This window comes from Vanacampus margaritifer, chromosome 12 (genome assembly GCF_051991255.1).
Source record: "Vanacampus margaritifer isolate UIUO_Vmar chromosome 12, RoL_Vmar_1.0, whole genome shotgun sequence".
Taxonomy (NCBI): Eukaryota; Metazoa; Chordata; class Actinopteri; order Syngnathiformes; family Syngnathidae; genus Vanacampus; species Vanacampus margaritifer.
In genome coordinates this window covers 9,223,133-9,240,565 of record NC_135443.1, presented here as the reverse complement: position 1 = coordinate 9,240,565, position 17,433 = coordinate 9,223,133, and the positions used below count along the sequence as shown (strand labels likewise).

The window sequence follows — 17,433 nt, the reverse complement described above, 5'->3', positions numbered from 1 at the left end:
ATAGCAGACGAAAATGCAACCCACCGGAAGTGTGAGTTAAAAAAGAAAAGCACTTTAACCAGCATATTTATACCTGACCTTATCACTTGACAGGCCATTATATTGTTTAAGTAAACGTGTAGCACGTTTTAATGTAGATTTTTAGAAAAACAGACTCTGTCGTGATTAAATATTTCCCCTTTCGCTCTCACAATCTAAATGGAAGCCGAATTGATGAAATATCCGATTGTCTTGAACGCAGCAGGGATGCTGCCGCTCTCGATCCATATCACCTTGTTAGCAGGTTGGATGCTAGCAGTGCATACACAGTGAGGCTGAGCTTCACGGGCATGACACAACCGTTTTAATATCAACCTGTTGTCATTGTCATATATCTCAGCTGTCCACGCTAACGGACTAACATCCACACTTGAGCAGTCATGACGACGCGTTCTGAAAGAGAAAAAGCCCAGAAATTGAATGAGCAGCATCAGGCCATTCTATCGAAACTGCTGAGAGAGGACGAGAACAAATTATGTGCCGACTGCGAAGCAAAAGGTAAAGTGGGCAAGTTCAAATGACAAATGCCTGTGCAAAATGTCAAAATGTTGTGTGCGTTTGCTTGCTTGATAAGTGTAAACGCTGTAGCAACACAATAATATACCGTTTCTAAGGCAGTCACTTATGTGCCCCTCTTTCCTGTCCTACGTGGTAAACATCACCATGACAATAGAAATAATATGACCATCATCAACTGCTTTATGTTATGTCTTGTAACCGGTATTGAACTAACTATTGGCAGATATAAATATTTTAAATAGGAAATTACCAAGCTACAAATGTTCACAACATCATTTAATACTCCGTTTTCCGCTAAGGGTTTTAAAAGTAAAAGCATAGCCTGTCTGACGTCTAACGAAAATAAAATAGTTTTTCACAGGTTACTCTCGGGTGACTTTGAACACAACGAATCGTTTATTTCGTAGCCTATGTCTATATATTAATTAAAATATTGATTCTGATAAGTACTAATGCATACTTGATTGGAATTTCGTTTTAGTTTGAAATGTAAAGTTTCAGTACTTCCGCTTTTTTGCTTTTTAAAACTACTATTAACTTTACAGTAGCGGGCGATGATATATCGATGTCACGTCCTTGGCTGCTTTATTTATGAGCGGAAAACGTCAAAAAGCAGACTAGAGGGAAAACAAACAAACAAAACGTCCTTCTACCTTAATAAAATAAAATCTGCTGTCCTGTCATGTAGCGAAATTACGGTAATCAAAATACTATTAGACAAACAAAAACAACCCCACTTTTACAAATCTATAAAAGTGGAAATGTTGATAAGCAGATAGAGTTGTTAAGTGTCATGGTGATATTTATTTAAATTTATGTACATTATAATGTTGTTACATGTTTATGAAAACAAGCTTTTTGAAGACAAATGACTTGTTTTTGAAATGACAGTGTGTGCTTGTTTGTGCATGTGTGAAAAGGTGGTTTACAAAATGCTATATACATGTAAATCTGTCTGATTATTCTGAGCTAAATTACATTGTACAAATATTCTTTTTATGTTATTAAATTAACTGTCTCAGTTTGAAAATGTTTAACTGTGACTGACAAGTCCTACAACAATGCTGTTTATTATGGCAACATGGTTATTATGGCACGAATTGTCAAGTAGACAGTCAGCAAAACAAATTAAACAAAAGTTTAAGCAGTACTTAGTGTTTGCACAGAGAAGAGAGAATATATACCTGGCTGTGAATATTGTTAGACGTTCTATTTGTACGTGCAACTGCCATGTTGAGGCTATTAGAAATACTAGAGATTGCTTCTTGGGTGTGTCTGCCTGACAGTGAGGTGACTACTTTGTATACGCACACTCCTTATTGATTTCTGGTTCATTGTTCCATTGTGTTGTCTTCCTGTATTTCATCTTTGATTGTTGTTAATCCTTGCACCAATGTCATCAGATGCCACACACTGCCGAGTACCTGTGTGGGGGTTGAGCCTCCGTGCTGCTGACGCAGCAGATCTTGGCAAGCAACTCTCTTTGGGTTGAGATGACCTCTCCATGGTCACACAAATGCACACCTGATAATGCACAGATTACATTTTATGTCACGGGCAAAATCAGTACAGCTGTTAGCAAAAGCAATAAATTATGCTCGGAACTTGCTCCAATCTTGGTGGGATGTCACCCAATGTAGTTTTTGAAATGAAATAAAAAAAGAAGTAAAGTGAGCATATAATATTAGTCATTGTCTACTTTTAGATGTGGATGATTGTTAGACCTATGGCAAATGGAGTTGAATAAATTGATCATTCAACATTTTAAAACACATTTTAGTAGAGCCAGTTTTGAGTTTCCACGTTTTACTGTTACTATGGGTAATCCAGTAAATCAAATTGATCTGTGTTAGTTTGAGTAACATGGCCCACTGGTCAGCATTCAGATTTCATCCAAAGGGCGGCATCATGTTACTGAACAAATTAGGCTGAACACCTTTTAGCACAATTGATTATTTTTTTCAGTGGCTTTCTGTTGTTGTGTTTTGCGTTCATGCATTTTAGGACAGTTGTGAATTTAGATTCTTTCTGAGCAAAACATGCCAAACCAACCCTATTGCACACTGCAGTAGTGCAGATGTATTATTTGTCTTTCTTAGTCTAACCTCATCAATATTGTTTGCTTGTAGATAGTGACACTGAATCACACTAAACGACCAGTAGGGGGCAGCATCGTCTTCAGCATCCGTTAAGACTGTGGCGTTTGTGTTACCTAACTATGCAATGTATAGCATTCTCTGTGGAAAATAATTTCTCCACATTAGAGTATTTAAATCTGAGTATTTCAGTGATTATACAATTGAAATAAATTGTTGCAGTTTAATCAACCGGAGTGCTCCAAATATTTGAGTCTCGACTTAACTTGAGGCAGTTATGTTGACATCTCATTTTTGTAACGAGGATGACTCATCTTTCTCACTAGGCTTGAAATGAGGTTGTACTAGAGTTCCAAATATGTTTTGCTCATGAGTTATTTATTTGGCAAGTCTAAATGGATTCACCATTTTACAAAATGTTCTCCCTCTCCATGTGGGAGATAACTAAAAGTCAAGACTCAGTCATCTGAATGTTATGTAGGGTCTTGAGAATTGCCTTTCCCAGCTATCTTGCTTTTGACTTACACAGTATGAATTGTCTAGACACGATCGTTTTTTCGTTTTGTCTAGATATGCGTATTATAATCCTAAACGAGGCAGTGTTGTGGTGCATTTGATTGGCATGTCTGTCTAAAAGTAAAACATTCTGGGTTCAGAGCCAAAATTAAGGCTCTGACTTTTTTATTGTGGAGGCTGCATATTCATGTTATGCTAATAGATGCGATTGTGAGTGTGAATCTTTATCTGTGAATATTTGTCCTGTGATTGCCTAGCCACCAATGCAAGGTGTGACCAGCCAAAAAAGGCAGCTGGGATAGGCTTCAGATCACGCATCACAATAAGCGGCTAAAAACGACATGATGGACGCAATCCTAATCTATGATTATCTCATAGAATTGCCATACAAAATTGTGACAGATAATTGCTCATGCAATAAAACATAATGTAACAATTACAGTAATAATAATAATAATAATAATAATAATTGTGCTGTTGAAATAAAAAGGAAATGCAATAATTTCCTACACCTTCAAAATAAAAAAAAAACTCTATTGTATCGCACCAAGCTTCCCCCAATTGTTTATGATACCGTGTACGAGGCTTTACAGTACACCAGTGCTTCTCAATTATTTTTTGCCACGCCCCCTATGAAGCAAAAATATTTTGTGCCCCCTCAAACTCTCGGCCGCATCTATAAATAGTATAATTTATTCTATAACATTGTTGTAAATACACAGTTAGTATTCCATTAGCACCATTAGCAATATCAAAATTTATAGAAACATGGTCTACGTATATAGAATTTTTTAACCCAGGTGCATTAACCTGTTAGCGAGAGCCACTACATCGTGATAACTTACATTGATGTTTCTGCATTTGGCAATTTATAATTATATTATATTATTAGTATGGGATTTTTTTTAATGGGCTTTAGGTGAACTGATGAATACACACACACTCGCACGCATGCACGCACACACACACGCACATACACATACTCACCCACATACAAAAAAAAAAAAATATATATATATATATATATTTGTGTGTATATGTATATATGTATATATAGTTAAAAAAAATAATAATAAAAAAAACATTTATTAAATTTTTTTAATTTATTTGTTTTTTAAAAAAAAGGAGAGCAATGATGATGTCAAATCGAATGAACAATACTGAGCTCTCCTGAAAAAAAAAAAAAAAAGTATTCCATTAGCACTCTCTGACAAGCACCACTGCCACCTACTGTAGTGGATGTGCAATTACACTTTCTTCTCATAGGACAAAAAACAAACAAAACCCAACATATTAATTGGGGTCACACGCCATTTGAGAAGGACTTCTTTACATGATCAGCCAAAGGTATGTTTACATATGTTCAATGGCAGTTTTTTTCAGTGCAACGCTTTTAGTTTCTGATTGGTTGCTTCTGAACGGTGTCATAGCTCATTACAAACACGTACACACACTCACACAGGGCTTTAATTTCAAGCTCTGCTGGCTGCCTCTCTCCTCTGTGTTGTAGTAGAATTCCACTGACCCTCATCAAGGCTCTAGGGTGTGTTTGTGCTTCTCTCAGCTCTGATGACTTGGTCCGTGATCGCGCGTGTGCTTTTAAACGCCAGTGCATGTGTCTGCTTGTGTCTTGTTAGCGTCTCCTGTGCGCATTCATACTCAAGTATAACTTGGTGCACTCAGCTGACAGTTTTCCTGTCAGCGAGAGCGTACGTATGCCCTTGTTTTGTCACTCATGATTTGCACAAAGTCACGGTTAGGATTGCACCAGTCAGAAGTAACCACAAGTTGGAGTTGGAGTGTACATGTTATAATAAGCTGTATCAGCACTTTTACTGTTCATTATTTTTGTCTGTCATTAAATGTAAGAACTAATTACATTCTGGAAGTAATCCAAATAATGGTAAGTGCTGTCATGATTAACTCCCAAAACAGTATACAAGCTATGTATTTGAACCAGTAAAGTTAAATGTCAAAGGTCAACCAAAAACTGAAGCAAAACAATTGGGAGAAATATACCTGGAATGTTTCCTGAAACTTTGCAATATCCCACCCACCGGAGCGTATTTGTGGTTTGCGATTTGCACACAAGCTACAGTATGTCCATGCAAACACAGATGGTTTCAAAATAATCTCCATCCTCACGCGCAAAATTTAATCAAAAGTCTTTGTCCTAATGGCTGCAGACAGCTGTGCATGGACAAATGCAGAAAGTTTATTTTAGAAAGTCTTGAACCCTTGGTGGAGTTTTCTTAAAGCTTGTTCTGAAAGACGAAAAGCTCCAAACAGAATAAAATGTAAGTTTTTGAAAATATCTCGTCCTGTGTTTTTTTTTTTTAAGACAAAAAAAGGTCTGAGGACGTTTGCTGAAACTAGTCAAGGTAAAGCAGTTATTTTTTGTCTTAAAAAAGAAAAAACACAAGACGATATAGATTTGTAGACAAGATGAATTTTTTTTTAGTCATTTTGAAAATATCTGCTTGTTTGGACATTGCCTTAGTCCAGATGATGGACTTGCATTGATGTCGTCTCCCTGCTATTTATTGTTGTGTGATTAATTAATTTTAAACAAACAAAAAATAAACATTGGAACCCTTTTTGATATTAAAGTATGTGATAAATAAGAACAAAAGTGCATTGTATTAACAATGGTAGTTGAACACTTTTCACTTAACTATTTCACAGACAGAGGCCAAACATTTCAGTCTCATTTCTCATTTTCGAAAATTGTCCTCATCCACCCCTTGTAGTGTTGTGCCTCTTGTCCTGGTCCACTGACGGCCACTTTACAGCAGATGTCTACTGTAAATGTCAGACCTGACAAATAACCCCATCGTGTCAGTAACAACCGTTGTGAATTTTGGACTGCCTGTAATCATCTGAGCTGTTTTACTGGCACTCGCCTAGCAAATGCTGCCTTCATGAGACATTGCTGAAAAAAACAAAAATATGTAATAATATGTAAGTTTATTAGCGGCTCTTATGTTCCTCTTTTTTAAGATCCTATTTTTCTGATATCACGCTCCATCTGATACATTTTAACCCTGGAGAACCCAAGAACCCCTTTCTTCTTTGGAAAATTATGAATTATACATTAAATGACTCCTATAAGTTCACTGAACACCAAAATATATGTTTTTTCAATTTTAACCCTTTATTCCCTAATTTAGGATTAGGGCGAAATTTGACCCTTTTTGGGATTTAGGGGTATCATTTCGAAAAATCTGAATAACAAAAACTGTCAGTAAACTATTTAGAATTTAAGAAAATAATCCATCAAACACACAGCTACATTGAACAATATTATTTATTTGTTTTATTTGTTGCATTCTAGAACTGGATTTTGAATGTACAAACACACTTTGGCCAATGGAAACAAGAACACAGGGACAAAATCACTGCTGGAAAAAAAAGGTCTTTGTTATTTGAGTAGCAGAATTTATAGGGGCCAAATTTGACCCCGTGGGTTCTCCAGGGTTAATATCAATAGTTTGCTGTGTTTTGAATGGATTTTCGCACACTTCAAAGATTATTTTAAAGAGCCCTGCATCAGTGTGCTGCAGAGATAATTTCATGCACATGGTGTCTCTTTTTTTTTTTTTTGAGAAAGCAAACCAACAGATAGAGTCCTTCTTACGGGGACTCAGCTTGTTGATTTAGGCTTAACACTCAGTCATCCCTGCTTTAATGCCCCTTTAGGCCGTCAAGCGTATTAGTGCCACTGAATTAACACTCAGATGCTCTTCCCCGAGACCGGCAAGCCCACTGCTCTGTGCCCAATTATGCCCCCTTCCAGCAGGCCCTGCTTTATAATATTTTTTTTTATCCTGGATCTATAAAAGTCACTTCAATTTGTCAGGCTTCTAGATATAATCTGATTGCCCTGGATACAGCACTGAGGGTCTTCAGACAGCAGCCCATTCAAATCATTTGTTTCTCATTTAACTGCCTAATGCTATTAGTTCTGATGATAATTGGAGTGGTAGGATTTCCTGAACATATTTGCAAACAAGGGCACGGGGGCGCCTCAACAGTGCTGAGGACATTACAGGCATGTCTCCAGCGCCAACATACATATTTCGGTACACGGTGGGGGTTCAAGCACCCCACAGCTCTGCTGAGTTCTCGAAAAGCATTTTGTTGGATGACAACTTAAAAGTGCCGGTTTCTCTTGTGTTGTGTTGCCTACTCAATAAGTGGAGATGAGCTCGTATACCTGCTAGTTGAGTAGAAGCACCTGTAGCTGAAGCCAAGTTGTGGCAAGGTTTTTTACTTTCTGGACCTGGATTCCCCAACCCTGATACAGAACAGCTTAAAAAAAAAAAGATGAGGGTAAAACTCCAGCTCATCTCACGCACGATTGTTTTGTTTGGAATTGTAAAGCAGCTTTTTTCCTGGCTCGTATCGTTAGCATTTTATTTTTCTTAATTATATTTATCCATTCATTTTCTCTTCAGCTTATTTTCACAAGGGTTTCGGTGATCCATATTAAATTAAATATATTAGTAATAATCAACTTCAACTAGGCTAACTCTGTTAAATGGTAGTCGAATATTGTCTTGAGCCACATTTCACAGCTGGAGGCAGAGCAATTACGCCTCTTCTTTTTTTGTGCTATGTTCATTAATGAATTCTTTCTTTTCTAATCCTGACTTTTGGAAAGCCACCATTTCATGATGGCTTGAGGCCTGCATGTAGTTTGTGGGCAGGTGTTTCACAAGAGCAAGCAAGTGACTGCTGCACGGTGCCGTAAGACATCTGGTCTATTTTACAAAGAAGAAAAACGTGACACACTACTGCGCTCCCCATTACATTCTTACATTACATTTAGATACAGCGCTTATTTAATATGCAGAACGAAGTACTTTAAAAAAAAAAATTGGATTAAATGGATTGGATTATTATTTATCTGGAGTTTCAAGACAAACATTAACACTTGACTTCAAATATTCAAACCTTCAAGCTCGTGCTGGGATGATTTCAAATGTCCATCCCTTCTCTTCCAAATGTATGTCAACAAAAATAAAAATCCAGCTTGACACCTGGACTTGCTTGAGCTGTGCAGCTAGCTTGTGGCGTTCTTTCTTCTTCTCTGCTAAGACTGTTATGTAACTTCATCTTCTGGGGAGAAGAGGCTGTCACACAAGGACAAGCAGGGGTGGGAGGTGGTGCAAACAAGTGCCCACTTCCCAGATCTGTGATCTCCCGAGCCAACTTGATACCATCCGCCCATGGAGATCCGCTTGCAGTTCTTTATAAATATCCTGCATGGACTCCAGCAAATCAGTGTCTCCTTCAGCTGATTTTTTTTAGGGGAGTGAGAGGTGCCTCAAATATGAAAATGCTTATAATCGGCCTGGCTGATAATCGGTCTATCCTTACTTTGAAGAGAATATAAATTGGGTGAATTACAAATGCTTAATATTTCAACTGGGATGAACTGCATTCTGTACAATTGTTACACTGGCATCAATTACGCAATTAACACAGCAAACACCTTCCTACGAAGTGCACCTTTAAAATTATATTTTTTCCCCCCTTCCCTTTTTCTATTCCAGGTCCTCGGTGGGCCTCATGGAACCTCGGGGTGTTCATGTGCATCCGCTGTGCTGGCATTCATCGCAACCTGGGCGTCCACATCTCCAGGGTCAAATCTGTCAATCTGGACCAGTGGACCCCAGAGCAGATACAGGTAAACAGACACAAAAACACAAGTCACACTCGTCAATGACCTTCTCGGGATATGACCGCATAATTAAAGAGCATTTTCTGTCTGTGATAATCATTTAATAGGAGAAGTGATATCGTAAAGACAAATCCATCTGTGATTTTAAAACACAAATGAATGATGAATGTTAAGCTAGTGAAGTGATTGTTGAAATGTATATAACCAGCATGTCACATTCATTTAACCGCACACCAGACAAGCAAAACGTATCTGAAGCTCAATTCATTTAATCATAGTGATTAATGCATCCGATTGTTTTGTTTAGCAAGTGCGTTCTGAGATCTGTGTGTGTGTGTGTGTTTATGGTCCCTAACTATCTTCTGGGTCAGAGGAGAACATCACTGTCTGATTGTTCATTTCAGTGACTAATTAATTGTGGATTGCTGATTAAGCTATCATCACCATCACCACTCGTACCCTTGTCCCGATCTGACCTTGATATGTCCAATCAATGTGTATTTAACTCTTCTTTTGTTTGCCTTGCTCTCTTGTATCTTATGAGTAATATTTTATTATTGTTGTTTTTTCTTCTCAGAGTATGGTGGACATGGGCAATGGTCGGGCCAAACAGCTGTATGAAGCCCACCTTCCGGAGAACTTCAGTCGGCCACAGACCGACCAGTATCCTCTAATGCAAACCGCTTGCGCTTGGTCTCGCACATTCAGACATTCAAAGTCAATTTGACTGCATTACAGAGCCTTGTCCTTTTAGCAACCTCCACACATCAGAGAGTAAAAATTCACTACTGTTGAGGCATTAATGCATTGTCAGCTCAGACTGTGTATACCAGTCTTACAAGTTTGCCCTTTTCTGCTGTACAAGATGAGACATTTGCGTGGTTAACACAGGAGCAAATCTTCATATTTCCTTTTCTTTTTCTTTTTCTTTTTTTTTTCTGGAGAGCTCAGTATTGTTCATTCGTTAATTTTACCGATTTGACATGGCATCATCATTGCTCTCTTTTTTTATTTTTATTTTTTTATTCATTTTTTAAAAATTTTAAATTTTGTATGTGTTTGTGCGTGTGTGTGTGTGTGCGTGCGTGTGATTGTGTATTCATTAGTTCACCTAAAACCTATTCATCTTCATATTTCCATCAGCAGACTGAAATAAATAGTTACACAGTTGGAAATGGCGCTCTAACAACATAGCTTTTTAGGTGGCAGGTTAGTGTATGCATTCATCAATCTTACAGAACAGAATACCTGATCTGTATTGCTAGTGTGTTATACGTGACCAAGGATGCTCTTTGTCTGAATGTCTCGGCGCTACCAAGGTGTGGAGAGAGGCCCGAGGATCTCACCTCTCTTATTTGCAGATGACACGGTCCGGCTATGACCTTCTGAGTCTGCTCCTATGTTTCACTGCTGACTGTTTAGCCGCAGGCATGAGAATCCGCACATCCAAATCTGAGGCCAGGGTTCACGGAAGAGGGTAGACGGAGCCCTCGGGTTTAGGAGTGAATCATGAGCGAGTCATGTTCATGAGAGGTGGAGAGTTGAAGTGTGAGATTGATGGCGTCAGCAATAAGAGTTAAGCTTAAAGGCGAACTTCTCAATTTAATGGCCAAGCTGTGGGGTGCTGACCGAAAGGACAAGGTCATGGAAACAAGCTGCAGAAATTGGTTTCCTCTACAGGGTGTCTGGGCTCACCCTTAGAGATACCATGAGGAACTCGGTCATCACTTCCAATTTGTTTCTCTCGTGCTCTAAAGCAGAAAGTCATACTTTTGGTCCTGATTCACATAGCATTGAAAATGGCTTTGTTAAAGTTGTCCATTGAGCAGCCTATGGATAAAGTGTGCACTTTGATAGGAATATTGTATTGGAATGTGTGATGAAAGCCAAACTTAGTCCTGTGTTTAGTACTGAATGAGGTAGTGCCGGCTGCTAGGTTACATACATGTGTATTTTTTATTTTTTTTTTATTTTTAAATATATATATCAACTTTCAGGTGTTTTCCTTTTCACACATACAAAAAAAAAATACTCTCAGGCACTTCTAACGCCTTTACTGACTTATAGTTTTCCACTGTCATTTGAACACTGGTTCACGTCTGTGCATAAATTATATTTCAGTAGAGCTGTACCATTTTTTTAGGGAAATGAACAGCGAGCTACTTCTATGTTCTTGATCCGTTGATGTGTTTGCTAAGTTCCAGGGTTCGGATAGCAACATTCACGCATACTCATTCGAGCCACCCACATCAGCGTAATTGCATCAGAGTTCGTTTGAACTGATCAAACCTGTAAAGTGTTCGCACACCCTCAGAGCAGAGCTGCTACTTTGCATCAAGAGGAGCAGTTTAACGTGATTTAAGCATCTGTTACGGATTTCACCTTGGAGCATATCCTCCCATGTGCTTAAGTCAGAAAAGGTGCGCAGCTGCACAATTTTTGGGCCGTGCAGATCCTCCCATCGACCTAAGTGTGTCACTTATCCACCTGCATGGAATGTACGCACACTCAACGACTGCCCAAAGGCCGTAATGCGTCCCTACTATATTACGCCGACACCCGAATGTCGACATATCATATATTAATTGGTGAAGAAGAAGAATTTAGCACCTGGTGACAATTTTTTTTTTTCCCCCATATGCAAGGAGCATTTCAGTTTGAAAGCGACCATTAAAAAACATTGTAATGGCACCATGAGTTAGATTTTGAATAAGTCATTTTAATTTGATGTAGCCGGTCAAAATCTGTGCTGCTTTGGTTGCTAGGGCAACGGGTGATCAACACTCACTCGCGTGTTGCACTTTGTGCATGTTTGTGGCAGTCACAGTACCATCACTTGTACTTAAGTGACAAAAAAATAAATAAATCATGTTTATACCCTAGTCGTTCATTTTATTTTGATTAAATTCTTTAAAGATTAAAGGCATTTCCTTTGAAGTGTGATAACTTAGTCATTTATGAATATTTTTTTTCACTTTCAACCGCTCAAAATGTTCAGTGGCATCAGACCTATCTACACATATATAGTTTTTATTTTTATTTATTTTTTTAATGCCCCCTATGGACAACAATAGCAGTATTATGCTAATAGCAAGACTAACTATGCTGTATATATATATATAAAATAAAAGATTAATTTGAATATTTACGATGACATAGTTAGAGGCTCAAACAAGTCCATAAGTCATAACAATATAATTTTTTTATGCATGCATTTTTTATTCATTTATTAGCCTATAGCGCCACCTAGTGGATTTTGGGTATAACACTCTCAACACACAAATTCCTCTATTTTCATGTTTATGACTCGTCAAAGAAGCGATTGCATCAGTAATCACGGAAAATGCATTATAACACATCAGGTTTACAGCATATCAAAAACTGTGATTTATAATGGGAGTCAATGAGCCAAAATCGGGCATTATTACAACAATTTCGTGTGAATCTTTCCTTCCTGTTTGGTAATAATTATAAATTACAGCATGGCGCCAATTTGAACGTCTACATTTTTTAACAATCCTGGTAAAATGTCAGGTCCCTAGTGTATTTTTTTCAAATACTTTTTCTTTGATGAAACACAGAAAAACATAAAAATGCCAGAAAATGGACAAATAACGCCCAGGGGTTAAATTGCCAAAAAGATCACAGACACAAATAACACAAAAAACTGTGGGAATCAATTCTACACATTACCATTAAAACTAAAAAAACGTTACATTTTCTGCCATTAATTTACAAGAAATTTTACATGTATCCATTTGCAAATAAGTTCTTCACCGATTATTGTGTGTTTGATTTTATTTATATAAATATAAATTCATGATTTTGATCCCGCCAACACTTTACATGCCAACAAAGCCAAAGGCCCTCTTGGCAAAGAATTTGCTGAGGAGCACTTCAGTTTGGCACTGACACTTGAAGCTCTCAGTGGAGACACATAGTGCCAGTGGCTCAGGAAAATAAATCAATTTTAAACCCAATCCCTCTTTTCCTTGGAAAACAATGACTAGTGGCTTTAACCTTCAATGTCATAAACTCACTGGAGGGGTTCAAAACTAAGGAGCTTCAGTTTGTGGGGATTTAGGGCCAATTTTCTACTATTAGACTGATGGTTAATTTTTTGGCATGTTCTTTCAATAGTTGTTTGAACATATTGACCAACATTAAAAGCATCTGGGGTTTTATAATCATACTCAAGTATACAGTACATTTTTTGTATATTTACCTGAATTACATCCTGTGTGAAATGTTTAACTTCATTAAAGTGGTATAAAATCTATGATGATCTTTCAATGTTGAATTTCAATTTGAACGACTTGCAATCCTGAACTGAAATTGTCAGGACTGTGGAGTTATTCATCCGTGACAAATATGAGAGGAAAAAATACTATGACAAGGAAGCTCGGGCTACAGCTGTGGTGAGTATCAAAAATCTTACTTGTTGTTATTTTTTGACAAATCTATTTACAGCTGCCATGAGGTGAGCCCACACCATTATTGCATGTTGCAAGATCTGACCCAATTCCCAAACCATTAAATGCCAAACACATATTTGTGGAAAGTGTTGTACCACAAGTGAAAAAAAAAAACCTCATGTTTGTATAAAATTGTATATATTTTATATGCACATCTGAGTAGCTTTTTAAATTACAGAGCAGTATATCACAATCCCATCATTTTAAGTTATTTAGTAGCATTTTCCTTAACAAGATAAATTTTCCACTTTTGTGTGAGGCTCTTGGTTGACTTCCAGCACCCACGCACTTATCCAAATTTTTAAAGCATTTCTTTTTAAGACACAGACCTCATCAAAACTGTTGAACGTGTTGTGTTGCTTTCGAAGCAGCGTGTCTTTGTTAAAGGGTCTTTTGATGCATGCTTGGTGCAATAAATTCAGTCTGCAAATGTGTCTGGGTCCTGTTCGAGAGATGAATCAAATATATTTGCGGAAATATGGCCAATTTAGCCTGCGACCCGAGTGAAGATAAGATGTTTTAGAATGAATGAATGGACAATTTAGTCTTCAATTAATATGACTTGTTTTTTGCAAGGTGGGAAGCATTGGTACCTGGAAAATACATTCGCAGGCGTGGGGAACAACATAATCAACAACATAAATAAATAAATAAATAAATAAATAAATAAATAATAATCTTCCGTCAGAAAGAGGAGCCACTGCCAATGTGCCGCCATTGCTAAAAAAAAAGGAATAGAAATGTGAATACTTTTTAATCTTTCTGTAAGCAAAACAAGGCTGCAATGCAAAAGAGCAGCATTTTTGTCCATATTCTGTCATGTTCTGAGTCAAACCCAAAGCATGCAGCCATTCTCAAACTTAGATGTGTTTTTGGTGGGGCCCAATTTGAAATCCTCCGAGGCCCACCTAATCTTCAAATCACTACTCTGATCAGCACATGAGACTGCTATCAATAATGACCAAATATTCTATGTACACTTTTCATAACCGTGTTCCATGCAAAGCATTGAGCACATTTTGTCAGCAGAAAATTAAGGAAAGCTTTTTGGTTAATTTGCTTCATTAAAATAGCGAGCAAGTAGGGAGGTAACAATATCAGCATGATCTTCGGGCGCTGACTCTGAATTGACTTGATGACACACTATATAAAAAGGCTCTTAACGTTCTATGTGAAATGGTTGGACCACAGAGTCCGTCTCTCTGTCGGTGGACTTTTCACAATAATGAACAACTCATTTCAGTCACTATCCCCTAACAGTACTAATTCATTAGTCATGAATTCCATTATGAACATGCAACAGTTTTGACTCAGTTAATGTGGCCCGTTTGTTGAACTCAACATCAGCTGTACCGCCACAACCAGCGCCATTGAAAGGCAATGAAAATGATGAAATCATAATTTTTGTCACGTACACACAATTTGACCTCTGCATTTGACCCATCACAGTGAACACACATTGTTAGTGGCACAGATTCAAGCAGGGGGCTCCATACGCACCCGGCGAGCAGTTTGGTGTCTTGCTCAAGGGCACCACAGCTGTGTCACGGTGGTAGGTGACGACAACCTTAACCGCTCGGCCATGGCTGAACATTGAATCACCTGCTCTGCGTGTGACAGCCCCGTGTGCCCGTCATAGTGAATGATGCGTTCAGGAGCAGGTCAGAAATGCATGGTGACTTGTTTGCTACTGCCTTATATGCTTGCCCTTTTGTGGCGCTTTTGACCCGTTGCACAACTCGACAAACGCTTACAACTTTGATTCCTCATCGAGTTTTAAGTGAACATATTTGAGGTGGTATTACATAACATTTTACCTTTGAAAAGCCACATACAGGCTTTCACACACATGCTCCTGCAAAAAAAAAAAAAAAAGTCCCCGCCAAAAACACAAAGTTAGTACCAGGGTGCCACTAGTGCTCAACCGCCACTATCACGCTACATGGAAGCTGCACGTAATTAGTTGTCAAAATGCTTCTAAAAAACTTCAAATATAAACAATCTGGCCATGGCTTCCTTCTCATTTTATCTTTTTGATCTATGAATATATCATATATTTTCATCATACTGTGTTTTCTGTTTGGTAGCCTTCATTCCTCACTTCTTTGATTTCTCGCATTTTGCATCCCTCTCTGTTTTCATTGACTTTCTCTTAAGCACTGCCAGCAGCCAGACTGTGATCTCGGATCTGTTTCTGCCACCCACTTATATGCCTGGCTTTTATATGCAAATTAATTATTAAAAACAAGTCATTATCACTTTAAGCACTAGGGTGTAGATTGAGACAAGAAGAGGAGAGGCAGGCTAGAATAACCCCCAGCCAGGCTTTGGTGTAAGAGCTACAGATTTCTTTCTTAAGTGAAACAATTTGTGCACGCTTGCATTTTCAGCGGCGACATGCTCATGCTTCTCGATGTGTTAGCAGTACCCCAATATTTAACCAATATTGTCAATTTTGTGTGAGAATAAGAATCATTTTCATTTGTTATAGCAGACTTTGCCAATACAGAAATATTGATTCTTATGACCTTCAAACATAAAATAGTAAACTGCAGGTAGTGCAGAATGATAAGCTTCCTGTTTGTATTCATTTAACGATCTAATTTGTTGAAATCAGTTCTTTACTAAATAAGGGAGGTTGAAATCTGTATGGCAATTGTATGTCAAGTCTTGCCTTTTATTCATTCATTCTACAAAAAAAAAAAAAAAAAAAAAAACATTACGGGGGCTTCATTAGTTTTTGGGAACGCCAGTGGCTAGCCGGGAATCAGCACTTCTATTGCATTACGAGTGCAACTTAGTTCTTCATTAGAGTTTAGGAAATTACACTTGGGTTTTGAACCTACACTGAACCCTTTTTTCTTTTACAGAAATGTGCTGTGCTTTTACAGAAATGTGCTGTTTGTGTCGTTTTCGACATATGGGTACAGAGATCACACTAATCTAATATTCATACAACTCAACATTTTTTTAATTTAATGAATTGATGGAGTTTAACCGCCTTAAAATAATGTGTAAAGCCCATCATGAAATCGTACTAATTAATATGCGAATCAAATCCAAAAAAAAGGGAAAGTGAATACAAATTAAGAGGAACAGATATTTTTTCCAAACCTAAATACAGAACAAAACAAAACCCTGGTGCAAAAGTTTGTGGAAAAATATGAATAATAAAACTAAATCAACTCAGTTCATTTGTATTTTAAAAAAATGCATAAAAGCACAATTATTGGAAAAATACATTTAGCACAAGGTCATTCTATTGAATTATTGTTTAATTGTTGCTTTGAGGCCGTCTTGACTGTTTGCTGTCATTTATTTTGTGTTGACCTTTGTGTGTGTGTGTTGATTAGGGGTCGATATCACAAGTTTTTCTTCTTTCTGTCCCCTTTCATTTCCTTTTCTTTTAAAGAATGTTTTTTTTTTTAATTGAATTGAAATTGATGTTAAAGTACTACAAACTAGGCTTGTAGTTCAAGATTTCCCTCATCGTATTCATACAATCTAGCAGCGCTACTCAGATCAACTGTATTAAGATGGGATGCTAACAAGGGTCTGATTTACGTATCCAAACAATTCAGGTTTGTAGGGCACATCACAATGAGCGAGGCTGCCCTGAGCTGGATACTAATGTGCTGAAGAGGTCGGGGTCACCGGGAGTTTAGTTGGAGAATTTTGTGCTTTTTAAAATTCTTACGGCAAATACATTCTTCCACGGCATACAAAGAGAATGGGTGGCATTTAAACGAGTACGCATATCTTAAAAGAAGCGGTCACATCCGCAACAGCTTAAATAGCATGCCTCTCTGTTTGCAATGTTAGTTATTACAGTGTATTTGCTATGTGTGCCAATTTAACCCCATCATATCTTTGGTTACTTGATCTGTTTATCTAAAATTGAAATAGTTGTGTGAAGGAGCCAGACGCAGGGATTGTTTCTCATCTATTTGAACGGCATTGTCCATGTATCCCGAATAGAATAGAATAGTTCTTGTGGACATGTTCTTTTTCGTTTTTTGGGCAGGGAATGTTTTTGATGCCGGGGAGGCACGATATTTATTTATTTATTTATTTTTTTGTTTTCTGGAGAGGCACGATATTT

General features: G+C 37.6%; 1 protein-coding gene across 1 annotated transcript in view; it reads left to right on the top strand.

The window, feature by feature from the left end:
* The first annotated feature begins 253 nt into the window (after positions 1 to 253).
* The window catches only part of LOC144061859 (stromal membrane-associated protein 1-like), a 55,772-nt gene continuing 38,592 nt past the window's right edge, over positions 254 to 17,433 (top strand). Inside the window, exons 1-4 of the mRNA XM_077582743.1 lie at positions 254 to 537; positions 8,729 to 8,862; positions 9,434 to 9,519; positions 13,199 to 13,274. Of these exons, the coding sequence (XP_077438869.1) occupies positions 420 to 537; positions 8,729 to 8,862; positions 9,434 to 9,519; positions 13,199 to 13,274 (414 nt within the window). The 5' untranslated portion in view covers positions 254 to 419. The remainder of the gene's footprint in view (positions 538 to 8,728; positions 8,863 to 9,433; positions 9,520 to 13,198; positions 13,275 to 17,433) is intronic.